General features: G+C 49.6%; 2 protein-coding genes across 2 annotated transcripts in view; one reads left to right on the top strand and one right to left on the bottom strand.

Annotated features, from left to right (window-relative positions):
- The window catches only part of LOC136942931 (girdin-like), a 51,182-nt gene extending 33,536 nt beyond the window's left edge, over nt 1-17,646 (top strand). The window contains exons 14-34 of the mRNA XM_067235998.1: nt 364-501; nt 917-1,231; nt 1,394-1,687; nt 1,829-2,011; nt 2,325-2,603; nt 2,830-2,954; nt 3,194-3,332; nt 3,930-4,103; nt 4,250-4,411; nt 5,161-5,438; nt 5,747-5,890; nt 6,541-6,727; nt 6,873-7,018; nt 7,154-7,246; nt 7,762-7,976; nt 9,301-9,378; nt 10,649-10,876; nt 11,012-11,074; nt 12,672-12,761; nt 12,942-13,231; nt 13,483-17,646. Coding sequence (XP_067092099.1) covers nt 364-501; nt 917-1,231; nt 1,394-1,687; nt 1,829-2,011; nt 2,325-2,603; nt 2,830-2,954; nt 3,194-3,332; nt 3,930-4,103; nt 4,250-4,411; nt 5,161-5,438; nt 5,747-5,890; nt 6,541-6,727; nt 6,873-7,018; nt 7,154-7,246; nt 7,762-7,976; nt 9,301-9,378; nt 10,649-10,876; nt 11,012-11,074; nt 12,672-12,761; nt 12,942-13,231; nt 13,483-14,412 — 4,551 coding nt within the window. The 3' untranslated portion in view covers nt 14,413-17,646. The remainder of the gene's footprint in view (nt 1-363; nt 502-916; nt 1,232-1,393; nt 1,688-1,828; nt 2,012-2,324; nt 2,604-2,829; nt 2,955-3,193; nt 3,333-3,929; nt 4,104-4,249; nt 4,412-5,160; nt 5,439-5,746; nt 5,891-6,540; nt 6,728-6,872; nt 7,019-7,153; nt 7,247-7,761; nt 7,977-9,300; nt 9,379-10,648; nt 10,877-11,011; nt 11,075-12,671; nt 12,762-12,941; nt 13,232-13,482) is intronic.
- Nucleotides 17,647-17,922: 276 nt separating this feature from the next.
- Nucleotides 17,923-19,359, bottom strand: prorsd1 (prolyl-tRNA synthetase domain containing 1). Its single transcript, XM_067235997.1, has 2 exons — nt 19,217-19,359; nt 17,923-18,785 (listed from the first exon to the last, which is right to left on the bottom strand). Exons 1-2 carry the CDS (start codon nt 19,298-19,300, stop codon nt 18,357-18,359), a joined length of 513 nt encoding a protein of 170 aa, XP_067092098.1. The 5' UTR covers nt 19,301-19,359; the 3' UTR covers nt 17,923-18,356.
- Between the last annotated feature and the right edge of the window lie 208 nt (nt 19,360-19,567).

Here is a 19,567-nt window from a genome sequence, read left to right as displayed (position 1 = left end):
GATGTTTCTGTCATGGTGTCTGTGTTTGTGTCAGCAGGAGAGGAGAGGGATGACGTCTACAGTGAAAGGCGCTTATTCAGATTGTTCAGACCCCTTACCTCTCCTTCCACTTTAACCACCGCTCTCCAGATAATTATCCCTCCCTTCACTCCCAGCATCCCAGCCCCAGTACCACCGGCGTGTTAAAATAAGCTAGGGACCGACAATTTCCTGTTTCTAGCTTTCAGTATGTTTGTGTGTGTGTGTGGGGTGGGGGTGGGGGTGGGGGGGGGGGGGGGGGGGTGTGAGCGCCTAGTTACAGCTAGTGCAAAAGACTGTTTTCGTGGTAACCGACCATCTCCATGCGCTTTTGTGTGTCTGTAGCTGGAGCAGTTGGAGCTGGAGATGACTTCTGACAGGGAGAGCTTCCGCAGCGCAGAGGGCCTCAGCACGGAGCTGATGAAGGAGAAGGCCCTGCTGGAGAAGACGCTGGAAACTCTGAGGGAGAACTCAGAACGACAGGTACGCGCACGGAACCCGGTCTCCATAACAACCGCTCACTTGGCGTGAGTCGAGAAGACAAATGGCATTATTGAATCTCGTTCCGAGACGTTCTAAATGACGTTAGGGGGGGGGACTGGTCGGATTTAGAAAAAAATTGTCTGCGTTGAAAGCGCTCTTTGTCTTTGGATCTTACCAGTTTCACGGAACTGATCTAGCTGTTATGTCACGACACTTGAAATAGGGATGAAGAGAGCAGACGGATGAGAAATGAGCCCACAAACACAAACAAGCATGTCATTAAGATGACTCAAAGACCAAATCTCAGATTACATACAACCCATAGTGGAAATAATTTAGAATAGTACACACAGTCTCCCAATCAGAGACAAATGAAGAACATCAAGACTTATGAGAACCCCCCCCCTCCCCTCAGGTAACAGGTCTGGAGCAGGAGAACGAGCACCTCAACCAGACCATCTCGTCGCTGCGCCAGCGGTGCCAGGTGGGCACGGAGGCCCGGGTCAAAGACGTGGAGAAGGAGAACCGGGTCCTCCACGAGTCCATCCGGGAGACCAGCTCCAAGCTCAACAAGATGGAGTTTGAGAGGAAGCAGCTGCGCAAGGACCTGGAGCTGTGCAAGGAGAAGGGCGAGAGGGCCGAGGAGCTGGACCTGCAGGTGCAGAGGCTGGAGAGGGACAACGAGAGCCTGCAGAAGAGAGTGGCCAGTCTGGGCATCACCTGTGAGAAGGTGGGGCTCTCTTGACTTTTCAGCCCTGGCGTCTTGAGATATTTCTAATTAGCGCATGGCCACTTTGCATTAACGTCCCAATAAAAAACATGGGGTTTTATATGTAGTTATATATGGATATCGTGGGTGTTGAGGTAAACACACAGTGTCCTTCCTCCCCAGGTGTCTGCCCTGGAGAAGGAGAACAGCGAGCTGGAGGCGGAGACGCGGCGTCTGAAGAAGAAGGTGGACGCCCTGAGGAACACCTCCTTCCAGCTGGAGGCCCTGGAGAAGGAGAACGCCCAGCTGGATGAGGAGAACCTGGAGCTGCGGCGGGCGGCGGAGAGCCTGCGCTCGGCGGGGGCCAAGGCTGCCCAGCTGGAGATGGAAAACAGGGAGCTGGAGAGTGAGAGGAGCCAGCTGAAGCGCAGCATGGAGCTGCTCAAGGCCTCCTCCAAGAAGACTGAGAGGCTGGAGGTGAGGATGAATATCACGTTAATCGTTGGGAATGGTCTAACAATCTTTGCCAGGCTGCAAATTGGCAAAAACTTGGCCCAAAAAAGACTAGTTATGATCCCCATTCATTCCTCACCCTCCTCTTTCTCGAATTGGCTAAAGGTGAGCTACCAGGGCCTGGACACAGAGAACCAGCGTCTGCAGAAAGCCCTGGAAAACAGCAGCCGTAAGATCTCCCAGCTGGAGGCAGAGCTGCAGGATGTGGAGGCGGAGAACCAGAGCCTGCAACGCAGCCTGGAGGAGCTGAAGATCTCCAGCAAGCGCCTGGAGCAGCTTGAGCAGGAGGTAGGATGGACGAGGCACCCCAGTGGCTCACCTAGTAGATAGTAGGGTAACTAGTAAGGTAAGGCCTTAACGCAGTGACCTGGGTTTGATCCAGCCGGGGTCATTTGCTGCATGTAGTCCCCTGCCTTTCCTGTCTCTCTCAAACCGTCTCTATCAAAACAAAACATTAAAATGCCAAAATACATATCTATTAAAAAAGAATAAGATCGACAAGGAAAACAGATAACTGAAAGACTGTTAAGCTATCAGTTCATCAAATCAGTGTTTGGATGAATAATTTCTCCATCCTTCCATCCCTCCTTCCATTCCTCAGAACAAAACTCTGGAGCAGGAGAGCTCTCAGCTGGAGAAGGACAAGAAGCTGTTGGAGAAGGAGAACAAGCGTCTGCGTCAGCAGGCCGAGATCAGGGACTCCAAGCTGGACGACAGCAACCAGCGCCTCTCCCAGCTGGAGAAGGAGAACCGCACGCTGGGCAAGGAGATGATCTTCTTCAAGGACTCCTGCACTCGTGTCAAAGACTTGGAGAAGGAGAATAAGGAGCTGGTGAAACTCACGTCCATCGACAAGAAGACCCTAGGCACACTCAGAGAGGTGAGGATGGCGGAGGTGTCTTTTGAGAAGGGTTTTGGGTAAATGAATGTTAACCTCATCTTTGGGTAATGCTTTCACATGGAAAGAATGGTAGCCTAGTCTGCATTATGTAATAGTGACTTTGCTTTATGCGGTTGACCTTTTTTCCATTATGGCTGTTAGACTGGATTATTGATTGATAGAAGTTAAAACGTTGATGTGTGTGTGTGTGTGTGTGGTGTTACAGGAACTGGTGAGTGAGAAGCTGAAGACTCAGCAGATGAATAATGATTTGGAGAAGCTGACTCACGAGCTGGAGAAGATAGGCCTGAACAAGGAGGGACTGCTGCACGATGAGCAGAGCTCAGACAGGTGAAACACACACACACGTACACACAAACACACACACACACGTACACACACACACACACACACACATACATTGAGACAGAACATGAGCATAACCTTAAGTCACTGTTTATTTACACACAACCGTGCAATACCGTTTGACTGTAGTTATACCAAGAGACTTTAAAGACATTCATTTGTGGTTTCCTGCTGATCATCGCATTCTGTTGTGTTAAAGAGGGATGAAATATGTTTACATTCAGATACAAGCTGCTTGAGTCCAAGCTGGAGTCTTCTCTGAAGTCCTCTCTGGAGATTAAGGAGGAGAAGATCGCTGCCCTGGAGGCAAGGCTGCAGGAGTCGTCCAACCTCAACCAGCAGCTACGCCAAGAACTCAAAACAGTCAGTACCCAACCTGGTGTACCTTGAAGGGCACAGCGACAGTATTTGACACGCAAGTTATTCATCAACATAATGTCCTCAATTTCTAACTGGAACCACTAGTATCAGAATTCAGTGGGTAACTTCGCTGCACTCACACAATGATACAGCACTCCACTTAAGCAAAGCTGCTGTTCAGAGAACACTGTGTACAAAATATGCTAGAGACTCATTCTGACTCGGATGTTAAAAGCATACTGGAGAAACGGAGAATGCGTCTCTCAAGAATTGAGTCATTCTTTATTGATAAATTCTTCCTTCCACGTTAGTTTTATTTATTTATGAGGCTCCAGGTCTGGAAAACATTGTGGAACGACTTTTCTCCAAACTGTTCTTCAATTACAGCTAACAACTAACAGCTGTGCGTTTTTGAATGTCAAGTTAGGGAATTTCACCTGAATCAACCCTAGTAAATACTCACTCCAACTTTCATAGACCTTACCAGTTACCCTATTAGTAGTAGTAGGTTAAACCTATCCAGGATCTTAGATTCTAGCGGTGATTCATGTGATTACGGTAGAAGGAGGTTCATCGACCTGTTGGCTTCCTGTGCTGCAGGTGAAGAAGAACTATGAGGCGCTGCGCCAGAGAGAGGAGGAGGAGAGGATGGTGCAGAGCTCGCCCCCTAGAGGAGAGGAGGACTCTCAGACCAGCAGGTGGGAGAAGGAGAGTCACGAGGCCACGCGGGAGCTTCTGAAGGTCAAGGATCGCCTCATCGAGGTGGAGAGGAACGTGAGTGCCCCTCAGTTTAAAAAACCTGATTTTAGAGGGGGGAAAAAGCTAGCAATAATACACTGCATTGTCAGTATGAGATGTGGCAGTGTGAAATGCCTCCACAGTCTGCAGTCTATGTGAATGTGTGTGTGTGTGTGTCGTAGAACGCCACCCTCCAGGCTGAGAAGCAGGCGCTGCGTAGCCAGCTGAAGCAGCTGGAGACCCAGAGCGGTAACCTGCAGGCCCAGATCCTGGCCCTCCAGAGGCAGACAGCCACCCTGCAGGAGAACAACACCACGCTGCAGACCCAGAACGCCAAGATCCAGGTCCGTCTCCACACCGCCATCTGCTGCGCCGCTCTTGAGGCTGTCCGCACTAGATGCTGTCCGCAGTCTCCGTGGTCAACCTGTGTTTCTGTCAGGTTTTTTTTTACGGGGATATTCGCTGTATAAACTCTGCATGCTCTACTCACCTGTATATGGACCGCTACATTTACAGTCTGTTGGTCTCGGCTTCCCACTGGGCTACTCATTTCAGTACATGTGCTGTCTACCCTGTAGTTACAGTCAAACCCTCCTCTCCACCTCTCTGTGTGGAGAGAACGCCCCAGCCCAGCTACTATTTAGGCGTTTAGCTCATGGCAGAACTTCAAGCTGTGGTCAAATCTAGATCAGGACAGGATTTGTTCGGCCTTCTACACTGCAAAGCCAGAACTAATGACAACTTTCAGCATGTCTGTGAGCTGGGATTTGACCTGGCAAAAACACCCCGACCACGGAACATTCTCCAACATTCCAGCTTTAGGCTGACATTGAATGTGTTCCACTCATTTACTGTTTCACGTGGAGGAGAGAGCATGAGACCTTGAAGGCACAGCGCCCCCTGTGGTCAGGAACTGAGATGCACTTTTGTCCAGATGGGTGGAAATCTTGTGAAGTTATAACAGTGTTTCAAACCTCAAAGCAGTATGTTCATTTGACTGAGCGGTTTTGACAGATGTGTGACGACGCAGCCAAGGTTATAAACGACAGTTTATCCCCACCCTGTCCCCCACCCCGCGCCATTGTCTCCCCAGGTTGAGACCTCCACTCTCAACTCCCAGAGCGCCGCCCTGATGGCCCAGAATGCACAGCTGCAGAGCCAGCAGATGAGCACGGAGAGCGAGAAGGAGGGGGCGGTGCGCGAGAAGGAGGACCTGAGGTCCACCTACGAGCTGCTGCTGCGGGACCACGAGAAGCTGGCCGCCCTCCACGAGAGGCAGGCGTCCGAGTACGAGGCCCTGATAGGAAAGCACGGGGGGCTGAAGAGCGCCCACAAGAGCCTGGAGATGCAACACAGAGACCTGGAGGACAGGTCAGAGGCCGTCTCAGGTGGCTGAGCGGTTAGGGAATCGGGCTAGTAATCTAAAGGTTGCCAGTTCGATTCCCAGCCGTGTCAAATGACGTTGTGTCCTTGGGCAAGGCACTTCACCCTACTTGCCTCGGGAGAATGTCCCTGTACTTACTGTAAGTCGCTCTGGATAAGAGCGTCTGCCAAATGACTAAATGTAAATGTAAATGTCTTTGAGTCCCTCTCTTTCTCCCTCTCTCATAACTCTTTCTAGAACTGCTCTCAGACTGAATTAAATGTGTGTGTGTGTGTGTGTGTGTGTGTGTGTGTAGGTACAACCAGCTGCTGAAACAGAAGGCTCAGCTGGAGGAGCTGGAGAAGGTTCTGAAGACGGAACAAGAGAAGATGCTCTCTGAGAACAAGAATCACGAGGTGACGGCCGCAGAGTACAGCAAGCTGAAAGAGGAGAACGAGAAGTGAGTCAGCTGTCTGCGTGGGGTCGGGATTCGTGGGTGTGTCTGTGGGTGGGTGTGTCTGTGGGTGTGTATGTCTGTGGGTGTGTGTGTCTGTGGGTGTGTGTGTCTGTGGGTGTGTGTGTCAGTGGGTGTGTGTGTCTGTGAGTGTGTGTGTCTGTGAGTGTGTGTGTCTGTGAGTGTGTATGTCTGTGGGTGTGTATGTCTGTGGGTGTGTGTGTCTGTGGGTGTGTGTGTCTGTGAGTGTGTGTGTCTGTGAGTAGGGGCTGGGGAAAAGGCCCCTGGGGGTAACTGTTAGGTGTGGAATGCGGGATGGGCAGGGTGTTGTAAGGGGAACATCCTTAAACAGTCCAGGTGCAATGAAACCTGCACGACCACATTTCTACTGGTGGGAGGTTGTGGTGTCTGCGTGTGTTGAGAGGCAGATTGGAGATGTTTCAAGCAGAGGGCTGCAATTAGGCTTGAGAAGGTATTTTAGTTTATTGTCACACAATAACATGTTTATAGGTTTGTTAATCCCCTTTTCAATTCATGTCATTGCATCTTCCTGAATTTGTGCAGCTGTACAAAACCAAGGAGCAACTCTTTGATTGGGACAATTAGTTGAGGATCTGATCTGTGTGTGAATGTGTGCTTGCGTGCGTGTCTTCTAGGTTGAACGTGGCTCATCGTCAGCTGGTGAAGGACAACGAGAGCCTCCAGGCCGACCACAAGAGCCTGAAGACCCAGATGAACAATGCCACACTAGAACAGACCAGGCTGGAGGCCGAGTTCTCCAAGCTGAAGGAACAGTACCAGCAGCTAGACATCACCTACACCAAGCTCACCAACCAGTGTGAGGTATGAAGCCCACCTCCTACTCCTTAAAAGCTGGGTGGTGTGTTGCTGCCAGGTCAAATGGTCTTTTGTGTTCAGTCATCACAATTATGTTTATTCATTTTTTCAAGCAGACTTTCCCTTCATTGGTGTGTCTGTACCTTCCTAGCTGCTGAGTCAGGTGAAAGGGAACCTGGAGGAGGAGAACCGACACCTACTGGACCAGATCCAGACGCTGATGCTGCAGAACCGGACCCTGCTGGAACAGACCATGGAGAGCAAGGACCTGTTCCACGTGGAACAGAGACAGTACATGTGAGACGGGAACCTCGACCTGGAGAACCGTTCTGACCACAGAGACCTGAGACGTTCCCCGCTTCTAGGCCTGGGATGTCTTCTGTTTTTTGTTGTTTTGTTCCCCTCTTGACTCCGTTTCCCTCTCGTCTCCAGAGACAAGCTGAACGAGCTGAGGAGGCAGAAGGAGAAACTGGAGGAGAAGATCATGGACCAGTACAAGTTCTACGACCCCTCTCCTCCACGCAGGTATGAAACTTCTCAGAGGTGAAGTTGGGTCTCAATCAATGAACCAACAGACGCACTCAACAGACGACAATGCATTAGTGGTTTGTGATTGTCCATAATGTGGGCTAACGCAGGCCTGCAACAGCCAACAAGATGCCTCCCAGTCCCCTGCCTCCTTCTATAAGCAACAGCTGGCTGAGATTAGGAAACCGGTCCCTCAGCATTAGATCTGATGAAATATGTATGAGCCGGATAGCTGCAGTGAAGGCTCCTCCACAAGCCTAATTGACTGGAATGGTTGAAATGAATGAGTCTTAGCTGGATGGTTTGGGAGCATTCTGATGAACATGGTTAGAGGCAGATGGGCCGACATTTTACATTAAGGTTTCATTAACGCCCATGTAACTACACTTTTGTAACTAACCTAAAAACCTAATTCAATTTAAGACATTACATTTGGTGTGTGTGTGGGCTGGAACCGTGTGCTCTGGGAGCCCGAGGGGACAGCACCCTAACCGCTCCCTGTCCCTCCTCAGACGCGGGAACTGGATCACCCTGAAGATGAGGAAACTCATCAAGCCTAAGAGCCGTGAGAGGATGCGCTCGCTGACCCTGACGCCGTCGCGCTCAGAGTCCAGCGAGGGCTTCCTGGGGCTGCCCCTGGGGCTGCCCCTGGACAGTCAGGACAGCTCCTCCGTGGGCTCAGGGTCCAACTCTCTGGACGACACTCTCACACAGAAGAGGAGCAGCAGTGAGTACACACACACACACACATGTATGTATGTGTACACGCACACTCTCACACACACACACACACACACACATCAACTCCTAGAGTATTGGCGACTTTGTGGTGTGAAGGTGCCAAGAGGCCAAACTTCCTAATGCCTCCTCTGCTTATTTCTGTCTCTCTCTTTCTCCGCGAAAGGGAGGAGAGGGCAGTCCTCCCATGTGCAGGTGCAGGGTTCGACCAATGGTACGCTGCGGAGGGGGCGGGGCAGGGGGGGTGTGGGTGTGGCTCTGAGCTGGGTTCTCCTGTCACTCAGGGCATGTCCACATGTGGTGACTCCATCGTACTTCAGTGTCCATCAGGTTGTCATACAGTCAGGCTGTGCAAATCCACAGATCCATACAATACCTCAGGCCATCTAATGATCTAGATCTGGTCTGGAATGAGTCTCATCCACATCCAATCTGGTGGAGCTGTGCAGCCTGGCTGTAATGTAGTGTACATGCAGCATAACCCATATCTATTAAAAGGTGCAATGCAATTGTGCATCTGGCTGTTTTCAATACGACAGATGTTTTTTTTTTTTACATTCTCAACGTGTCATGTTATTCTATGCTTCTGTGTTTATTCTCATAATCAATCTTGAAGCAGTCTTTAGGGATTATTTCAAGCTGTAGACGAAGACCAATGCAGGATTATCAGCAAACAACAAACAATACAAAATATATCTACTTAAACCACATATTTTAGTAAGGCAACGACTAAAAACATATTATTCGTAATATTTTTCTTACAAGAGCCTGCGTTATTAATGTTGCATGTCAGCAGGATGGCCAGATGTCCAGTAAGGTTGTGACGAGGCTGCAGTAGGTGTCTTAGCCTCCGCTCTAACCCTGATGCCTGTCTGTCGCTAGTCATGACACCATTCCCTCCGTTTCACCTTCCTACTCTCCTGATTGCACCATTTAATATACTGCACCCTACGTGTGTTTCTGTGTGTGTCTGTGTGTGTGTGTCAGTCGTTGTCGTTTGTTCGTAGCATCTGCCTTGAAGAATGGGTGCCTGATATGTCACGCACATCAGATTGTCTGCGTTATAACAGTATAATGTACATACGTGCCCTTGTATGATGTACATATGTGCCCTTGTATGATGTACATACGTGCCCTTTGTATGTTTCCGTCCCAGTTGAGGGGTCAGGGCAGCACGCACTTCTCGCTCCCTGTTGCTCGGCAACGTTTAACATCCATCTGTTCTTCCCTCCTTTTTTTTCTTGTCCTCCATCTCCCCGGGTGGGCTCTTCTGTCGCTCCCCTGCTCTGACTGGGCCTCTAAACTGACCACAGCTCTGAAAAGGTTGCCCTTTATGAGGAACCGGTCCAAGGACAAGGACAAAGCGAAGGCCATCTACAGACGGTCCATGTGTAAGCCGTCCGCTAGCTCGTGTGTTAGCTTCCTCCACCTCCTCCCAATGACCTGCGCCTGCCTGCTCCACTCAGCCTCTCTTCTGTTAGCATGTAGCTGCTAGCTCTGTGCTCACTCTGTACAGTACAAGTCACTCAAACGTAAACAACTACTAATCTCTATGACATCAGTATATCATAGTGGGTATGATAGTCACATAATAGGAACCTAAATGCGCTAACTTTGTTGATGGGTTCAGGTAAGAGTTTAGAGAGAAACTACTAACCCTACTCAACCATTAACATCTTTCTAGAGGTAATGTGTTTGGTAGCCATAGTTCTTCCTGTAGTTATCTTTCTGTAGTACTGTGTTGTGGTAACTATCTGATCTTCATTTAGACCTTTAGTCAGTTTGTGTGTGTTGCTGTACAGTAAGGAGGAACTGTGTGCCTTTCCATCCAACTGTATAAAGTGTGTGCTTGTGTGTGACTCTGGGCTCGCGCCTCATGCCTGTGGCGGGGTTAGAGCTGCCTTTCTACCTCTGCAACTGGGCAGGCATGGCTAATCGATCACAATCACCCGGATATCTCTCTCTCCGTGCCACTCACAGTCACCATGTAGGACTTGAAATGGAGCATCGCCGAGCCTCTCCCTTTTGCTCACGCCACGCTCTCTCTCTCTTTCTCAAGCTTCCGTTGTTTGTTCTTTTTTTCCTCCATCACTCTCTCTCTCTTCTCTGTAAGTCTTCGGCCGGCTGCATTTCAGATCTTGTGCATGCCCTGCTGACATGGGCCTCTCTGCCTGTGACTGTGCCGGTGCCTTGAATGCCGCAGCTGCTCGCAGCAGCCATGCATGCCCCACGCCAACACACACGCCTTTCTCCATCTCAGGCAAACACGCACACATTCACACACACACACACACACACACACACACACACACACACACACCCTCTGCCATCGCAGACAGACAACCTTCGCCCGTCTGTTGGAGGGTAACTCACCTGTGTCTCAGAGACAGACCCCGACTGCTCCTGATGTATCCGCCAGCCGTCTCAAACGTCTGCCCCCCCCCCCCCCCCCCCCCCCAGCTTCAGCACACCGTGATCCACTGACACATCATCTGTGACAATACCGTTGAGTGTCAGTGGATAACTGATTAGGAAAGTGGCTGGTTCTGGGAATCAGTGCAGCAGATATTGGCGCTGACATGAGATTGCTAGTGGGGTGCATGAGGAACGCCACACATCCACCCTCCTAACCTCCGTCCCTTTCCTCCATCCCACCTCCAGCCATGAACGACCTGCTCCAGACCATGGCCCTGGCAGGGCCCGGCACGGGGGGCCAGTGGGTGAGCAGCTCGGACAACCTGGACGGCCCAGAGGACGTGGAGGGGGGTGGCAGCGGCGGGCAGCGTATGAAGGAGCTGGGCTCCATGGCTTATTCCACCAACGCCATCGACTACGCCACCCTCAGCCTGCCTGCCGGACATCGGGGCAGACAAAGGCTCAGGGTCAAAGGTCAGAATCCAAAGAGTCAAGTGGGAAATAGTAAATACAACTTTATATGCAGTATGTTTGAGGACAGTAACATGTTCTGTACATTTATGTATTGTGTATGTATTATGTCATGACCCCTCTCTCCATGACCTCCAGACAACGCATCCTGCGAGGACGTGCCTGCGTCCTCAGAGGAGCCCAGCGGGGTCAGGGGTCAAGGTAAGAGGACCTGACACCTTCTGGATTCCTACTGTAACACAGAACCTCATAAACAGACCAGTATTGGGATTGACCTCATCTCCGGCCCAGATTCCCAGATTCAGATTAAGCATGCTCCCAGATTAGCGACAAGCTTCAATGGAGAGCTTCCATGAAAAGTCGGATTTAGATTTTCTGACTTTTAATCTGTGTTCAGAAAACTACCCTCTAATGGTAAACCACTAAAATGAAGATGACCCATTTATCGTAGAGATGCACGCACATTAACATTAGTCATAAACCAGGGCTGTACCCCATCATTTGTTAGCATTAAGAAGAAAGGGGTCCTTAATGCGTGCTGTACATCTTTCCTGCTACCATTAACAGTGATGCTGCCAGCATGGGTCCATTAGTGGACAGGAGAGGCCTGTCTGCATTCTCCATCCTCCCTCTCCCAAACGCCCATCAGTCATTCTTACTGTCCATTACTTCCATATCCTGGCTTGGGGAAACATCCTCCCACTTAGCACTGAACACAGTTTTATAGTACTTTGATGATACATTACCACAGTGTATGGCCACTCCCTTTTGGCTGGAGTTACAATACATGAATCAGTATTAAAAGGACCTTAAAGTTCACGTATATTAAACCAGCACTGTGTTACTTTGAGGTCGCCAAGTCATCAGCAGTGGACACAGGTCTGTTTTAAAGTCCAAACTGGCCGTGTAAAGCCCCAGATGTTGCATCCATAGACCACTGTGTGTGAGGATGTCAGCCAGCTGTACTGTGTTGACCGTGTCAGGCCTGCAGGTCTGTCACAGGCCTCAGACGCTCTCTCCTCTCCACCCCAACACTATGTGCAGAGTTCCCTGTAGCATCCGTAGTAAATGATCCACACGTGTGTGTGTGTGTGCGTGCGTGTGTTTGCATTTGTCTCAGAATCACTCTCTGTCTCTCTATCAACCACCTTTTACAAAGCTGTTAAAGCTAAATGTCACTGGTTATCATGAATACTTGATTGACACTTGATTGGTGTTTCTGGGACACTGATGCAAGCCACCACTCACTCACTACCAACGGTAGCCCCGCCTCTTTGTTTACCAGCGCATGACTACACCTGACCTACCGCCTGGTCGGTTTCCCTGGGCCCCCCTCCTCCCAGTCAACCACCTGAACCCCCCCCCCCCCCCCCAAACCCCCTCTGTCTGCCTGCCTTCCGAGTGATGTGAAGCAGCCATGTACACACTGATGCCAACCTCACATGGCTGCCCACCTGGGCCACGATTCTTCCCCTCCCCTCCCCCCCATTTGTCTCTCATCCAATCACATTGGGGTCCCTTCTTCTCTGTGGCCGTCTGCCCCCCTGCCCTATGAAGGCTGCATGCTCGGTTCCTTCTAGGATGATCCCTGGTCAGTCCTCCAGCTACCGCTGTTTGTGATTGGGCATGTTTGGGGAGTGTCCCTGGCATCGTGCCACCCCCTCCTGTCCCTCCGCCCTGCACGCACCATCTGCTGCCTGCGTGATGTGTTCTCTTATACCCTCTGTGTGTGCGTGTGTGTGTGTGTGTGTGTTTGTGTGCGTGTGTGTGTATGTGCTCCCTCTCTGCCCCTGCCCAGCCTCCAGACCCTCCAGCCTCCATAGCAACAAGACCACGCGTAGTAATAGTAATAATAACTCCCACCTCCCTTCTCCACTCGAGGGCAAAGGTACGCTCCCACACTCCCACACTCCCAAGGACACCCACCACCACTACCCTACTCCCTCTCCCACTCTCCTGCATTCCCACTCTCCTCCTTCCTCTCTACGTTAAGCAGTCTGTACCTACAGCCAAACCCTAGGCCCACCGAAGCGTGGCCCTGAACCGCACGTTTGGTTATCCCGCGCAGGCACGTTGAACGGCAGCCTGAGCAGGCCGCACAGTGAGAGCAGCGGGGAGTTCAGTCTGAGCCTGGACGCTGAGGTGTGGTCAAGCAGCGGCAGCAGCCCCGTCCAGCAGCCCCCGTCCCGCTCCTCCCACCAGAGCCCCCTGCAGCTCCGCAGAGCCCTGGAGACCTCCGTCCCCTCCTCCACACCTGGACCAGGCACCTCCGGCCGGGCCAGGAAGAAGTCAGGCTCCCCGGGCAGCGAGGTGGTCTCCCTGCAGCAGTTCCTGGAGGAGAGCATTGATCCTGACGAGGTGACTGGGACTGGCTGGCTGGCTCTAGCCTACCTTTCTATGGCCAAGAAGTCAAATATGACATCAACAAAAAAGTACATACAATCTCATTGTATTTCAAATATGTATCAAAATAATACATTTTGGAAATGCATTGAGGTAGTATCGAAAGCTACTGTAAAATAACATATGAAATACACAGTTCATTGATTAGCGGTCAAGGAAAGATGCTACATTGGTGCATCCTAGTGAAGGTGATCTTTCCTCTCCAGTCTGGCAGCCAGGAGAACCTGACCGTAGACTCCCCCCGCCTCTCCGGAGGCACTGAGCACGTGCAGAAGGACCGAAGCTCCGCCTCCACCAAGGGGCGGGGCATCCTGCGCTCAGCTAGTGGGAGGGCAGCACCGGTGAACTCGGACTCCCGCCCGCCCAGATCCGGCCAACCGGGACGTCCGACCCTGAGGAAGGCGGAGAGCACGCGCGTGAAGGGCTCGGTCCCGCCGCGGCCCAGCCTGTCGTCCCAGGGCAAGGCCACGTCGGTGTGTGAGCGTCTGGACTCGGCCTCCACGCTGCCTCGCGCGAGCAGCGTCATCTCCACAGCCGAGGGCACGACCCGCCGGACCAGCATCCACGACCTCCTGTCCAAAGACAACCGCCAGCCCGTCTCTGTCGACCCTATACCCTCATCATCATCCTCCTCCTCCAAGGCCGCGCCCCGCGCCACACCCAGTGAGTACCTCCCTTCCTCCACCACCCTCTCCCCCTCCCAGCTGACGCGGCCTAGCCCCCCGGTGCCCCTGCCCAAGTCCATCAGCCTGCCCTGCCGCAAGGAGGAGGCGGACTTCTCCAGCCTGGAGTCCTTCTTCGGCTCCTCCTTCACGGTAGAGTCGGTCTTCATGGACTCCATCTTCAGCGAGCCCGCCTTCTCCGGGAGTGCGGGCAAGAACCTCCCCTTCCTGTCCCTCAACCCCTCCCTCGTCAGCAACATCAGTGGTCCCCCTGGCAAATCCCACCCCCGCCCCTCCCTTGCCCAAACCTCCCTCAACCAATCAAGCGGTCAGAATGGGCTGAAGCCCAGCCCACCTGACCAGGGAGAGAATCAAGAGGGTTTAGATTGTAATCATGTGATTGATGCTGACCAATCACCGTCACCTAGCCCAGAGGACAACCAATCACTGTGGTATGAGTATGGGTGTGTGTGAATGTTGGGAGGGTAACCTGATCGGTGATGTGGATAAGGACCAGTGACTGGGCTATGGACGGGAAATGAAACTCTTTTGTTTTTGCATGTCTGATGAAAACCCTATCATTCATGCTTGCAATCTTTTCTGTTGGATGTTTTCATATGGCTGATTATTTGTGATAATCACTGTTTCTCTCACCCCTGGTGTAATCTCTCCCTTCTCTGTGTGATGGTGAAGAGCTCTATGGAGGTCTCCACCAAGGTTCATGTTCATTCACACAATCTCTGTTGGCTTGCTAACACTAAGACTATTATCTGCATTAGCAGTGTCAAATACAGTGTTTATGGTTTTAGTATGAATTCTACCCACCACCAAATTATTTGAAAAAGCGGCAGATGTATTGCAGACCTAAGCCAAAGAGCTAAAAATATATGGTAATTTTAGATGTTGACACTACACTCAGTACATCTCCAATATATCAAGTCAGAGATGTAACAGTCATGTTAGTAGAGTTAAAGAGAGAAAGGAGGCTTGTAGAACAGGTCCCAAGGTCTGTCTGAGAAACCGCCAATTAAAAGCCAATCATATTTCTGGAGCCTGATTTATGTAATTTATCCCTTTAGAGAAAATGGCTACTATCTTTAACAGGAAACCAGTTTCCTCGTCTATTTATGTCGCACAGATAATAGATCCAGTCTCCCCTAACCTCTTGGTGTTTGTTACGTGGGAAACTTTTAAAATGTTCTGTTGTATCTCATCCTTCCCTTCTTCACACCAACCTAATTCTAGTTCTATATTCACTGAGATGCATGGCTTTTGTTCTTTGTTCCTGGTGTGTGGCCTCTGAACTTCCCATTTTGATTGTTTTCAAATCAAAATATTACTGTGTTTTTATTTTGGTGGCGTTTTGTAAGTCTGTGCATAAAGGCACTGTTTTCTATTGTTTTTTTTGTTTCTTTTTTTTGTGTACATTCTTCAGCGTGGGTAGATTTGATTGGTTGTTCATGTGAATAGGCGGTAATGGTTTCTTGGTTAAAGAAAGGGGCTTCATTCACAGAATGATCTGATGGGGGAAGTTGGGAAAGAGGAATCTAACTTGAGTTGGATGTAGTTTTATATTTGCCAGTGTTTATCACCTGCTGAATGCTCTCTCAACTAACTAGGTTGAAGAGATATATTTTTTTGTGTGGATGAAGGCTCTTTCTTTCCAGGGGTGGATATTTTGATCTTGAGACTTGTGGGTGTACACATCCATTCACTACAAATTCAAATTTCACGACAGCTAATCATCAACTGATTAGATCTTGTACAGACCATTATACACACCATATTAAATTATATTCCAGGACAGAATGCACTGCTTCATGCACTAGCAGTAGAAGGAGGGCAAAGTCATGGCTTTTAGTCAATAGGTTATTATTTATTCCTGCTTTTTCACTTTTTATATTTAATCGTTTGAAGTATTGCTTTGCTGGTATTTATCTTGTTGTGTGTTTGTGAACAGTACAGCCTAACCTCTCTGCCTGTGTCCAGGTGTGTTGTGATGACCTTGCCTTTGTTCTGCAGATGTGGAAGGGTTACAGGAGCGCAGAAAGTCTAAAAGCAGCATGGGGGAGCGGCAAAGCTCCTAAACGCTTCTCAGCGTCGCCCACTGTTCTGTGAGCCCGTGTGGTGAGTGCTGCCGCTGCAAGACGCGGGAGGAAGGGCGGGGGGTTGAGGGGGGGAGGGCGGGGGTCGTCATGGTAACCTCAACTGGTGTAACAGATGTCCTCCGATCCCGCACGCGCCCCCTTGCTTCAAAGCTGCCGCAACCGCGAACCCCCCCCCCCCCCCCCTTCCACCCCGCTAGCTGGTGCCCCTGGTGGCCTGTGCCCGTTAACCGTACACGGGAGGAACCAGGTCTGCATGGCGTCTGGTGGAACGACACGCTTTACCCGTTTGTGTCCGAAAAAAGAGAACCTCAGCCCAAGAGCATTAGAAGGTTGTACACCTACATGCACTCCATCCCAGCCCTGTTTATGTGTATATCAAGGTGATGGCAAATCTCTGCAGCACTTGACCTCTGTTGAGAATAAAACTTGTCGTTGTGTTAGTGGCACTCGTATCAGGTTGTGTTCTATGTGAGTGGTTCTATACAGTACTGCATGGCTTTGGTGTCACACTGAAACCCTTCCCCCTGTCCCTTGCAGTGCATGTAGTTCCAGCCTGGCTGCTTTCCTGTACGTCCCCTTCAATGTCACTTTCTCTTCTTCTTGAACTTTCCGCTTCTCCTTTTAACCTCTCTTCTATGTCCTCTCTTCTGTCTTCTTGTCTTTACTCTTTTCTGTCTGCCTTTTACTCAGAGAGAAAAGTGACCTTCAAGCTGTTTGTCTGAACTGAAGCCTTTTTAGAGTTGGTCTGCTGAGATGAACTTCAGTGAGAAAAAGATTGTAAATCTCTGTGTGTTTCAAAAAGTTAATCAGTAGAGAAAAATAAACTTCATCCTTTTTTTTCTTCCTTGAATCAAGGAAATGAAAGAAAAAAACAACTCTTTAAAGTAATGTGGTGACAGTTGTTTTCTATAACTGACTATATCTGTTTGCGCTGCTGTGTGATGGTATGTAAGTGCTTGCCATGCACTCTACACAGACCAACTGCAGGTGCCAACAGATGTTCATGCTAAGCCAAAAGGGTGAGCTTGAACCAGACCCTGAGGACCACCATATCCTCTGTGTGACTAGGAGTCAGCTGGTCTTTTAGCCGCCTGCCATTTTGACAATAATGCTTTTTTCCTTTTTGTAAATGAGCATGCACATGCAACATCTTTTTACTGTGGAACTAACAAGCCAAGGGCTGGCCTGGACATTCAGCCACTGGCACAGAACAATCAGTTTAAACGCATGTGGACCACAACAAGACTTACCAGGTCAAGCATTGGGCCAATCACAATCTGCATGGAGTCAACCAATCACCACGCTTCCCTACCCTGTCAGAGTAGACCATGTTCCAACGAGTGTTGTTTCTTTTTCTCTGAAATGCCAAAATGACAATGGTAGGACGTCATGCCAACGGAGTGATTGACAGCCAATTAAGTGAACGTTGTGAGTCAGAATCAGAGCAAGCTCAGCTGTGTTAGTATGCTTGTGTACATACATGCTCACTATCAGAATACTGTGTCTGTTATGACGACGATGATGACCTAGTGTTTTCTTCCTTTTCCACTTTTACATAAATTCATTTGATGTGATTAAAACCGATTCCTGTCATTTCAAATCTCCTTGTGTTCATGTTTGTTTTAAATGTAAATTAACATGGCTTTCATGCATCATATAAATAAAAAGAGGCCATATATCCAGGATCATAATGTAGGAAATTGAACTGTAGTGGAGATTGAGGCTGGCGTGCACTTGTTAAAGCCTTGACCATTAGTAGAAAGTACCTCAATCGTACATAAGTCTTTATCACTAAAGCCCTAATACAACCACTCCTCACTATGGGCGGCCTTGATGACTGGCTGGCATGAGGCGACCTCTTGACTTCCAGACACAATGCTAAATAAATATTTATGTAGTCGACTTATACAAACAACATTTATGGCTTTGGTTACTGCCCTCAGAGCTCCATGGTGGTGCATCCTTGTCAGTAATGTACTATCACTAAGAGTGTGTATTTGGACAAGAGCTCTATATTTTGATAATTAGTGGTCAAAGACAGAACAGCATCTGGAAATCAGATGCAGGATGAGTCTTCTGAACATCTCTGTTTGTATTTTGTTCCTATTTGTAGAGTTGTCCCACATATTTTAATTACAAAGCACAATATACAGTGAAAGTGAAAAGAACTTCAGGCAGCCCAGACAACCCTATTTCCAAAAAAGAAAAGTGTTTTGGGATTTGAAGAAATACACAATGCATGATCCCGGACTTCAGAAAACCCTTTCTGACACCTTGGTTTAGACATTTTGCCTACTCACAAAATCCATTCTAGTCAAAGTCCTGCAGAACGGGCTCGTGCCCTGTCTCCTTCAGGAACTTGAGCAGATCTTCAGGCTTGACACCCATGGTCGCTTCGTTGGTCATCGGGTGGAAGTAGACCCTCTCGTGTCCCCCGTTGACCAGGTCACTGTCCAGGACGAACTTCACACTGCTCTCTTTGTCACAGAACAGAGCAAGTGCGGTAGCACACCCCTGCCCCACCTTCAGCTTTTCCAACATGGAAGCCTCCTCAGCAAAACGTAGGTTGCCGCTGCCAACCCCCAGCTTCTTGGCGAGGTCGTTGAGGTTTACCTGGCGGTCGTGGCGGGCGGACACCAGCCACAGACCCTTTTTTTTCTTGTCCTTCAGGAATAGGTTTTTGGTGACCGCTCCACTGACACCCTGCAGGTGAGGCATCATCTCCTCCACAGTGAACACCTGACAGCAGGGGAGAAGCCATGAGTCACTGCTGCACAAAACAGGAACTTATTTTCAATCTGAAATTACGTAAGGGGTGAATAATTTGATATTTCTTTTATTAAACATTTAACGTCAGACCCTGTGTAGCCTACTCTCTACAACCAAGTAGCCTACATGAAATACAAAGATTCCGTTCAAAGAACGGTCTCTTGCGCCATCTGTCGGTAGTTGTAAGTGCAGCAAACACGTGTCATTGAGCAAGCTGTAGACCGCTGCAGAATTCCAATTTGCCTCGTCACACAGAATGCGAAAGTCTTGTTCACGTAACGTAAACTTCAGGTTCTTTAACGTACTGTATTGCATGTGCTGCAGTTTGTCGTTTTAGTACTATCGTATTAGTAGTCATTACAGCATGTATGAGACAACCAGGAGACGCCACTTCAACTTACCGCTGGATGGTCCACACAAGTCGTTTCGATACTCAAACTCTCCAGATATTTTTCCAGCTCTGATCGGAGCTCGGTGTTCGCCATTGCCAAGTTGATTCGCACAAATCTAAAAAGACAGCAAATTCAGACAACCTTTCAGTTGTCTTCCGTGTCGACAACACTGGCGCACGCGCAGAATGGCCCGCTGTCTTTTTTTGGGCCCGCTGCCTCTACACTGGTTTAGTTTGTCAATACGTACGTCACAAGTTCCCCGGAGTCGTGGTCGACTGTCGCAGATTTTTGGCCTTTATATTCCACATTATGCAGTTTAAATATAAAGCTCTTCAGACCTTGGGCAGAGCACGTGCGTTT

This window comes from Osmerus mordax, chromosome 5 (assembly GCF_038355195.1).
Source record: "Osmerus mordax isolate fOsmMor3 chromosome 5, fOsmMor3.pri, whole genome shotgun sequence".
In the NCBI taxonomy this organism is placed as follows: domain Eukaryota; kingdom Metazoa; phylum Chordata; class Actinopteri; order Osmeriformes; family Osmeridae; genus Osmerus; species Osmerus mordax.
The sequence above is the reverse complement of the archived record's forward strand: the minus strand, read 5'-3'. Positions and strand labels throughout refer to the sequence as shown.

Coding starts and splice junctions, on each gene's coding strand:
- prorsd1 (XM_067235997.1), bottom strand. CDS start 19,300: ATGGCGAACACCGAGCTCCGATCAGAGCTGGAAAAATATCTGGAGAGT. Junction 18,786..19,216: donor CTTGTGTGGACCATCCAGCG/GTAAGTTGAAGT, acceptor CCCTGCTGTCAG/GTGTTCACTGTGGAGGAGAT.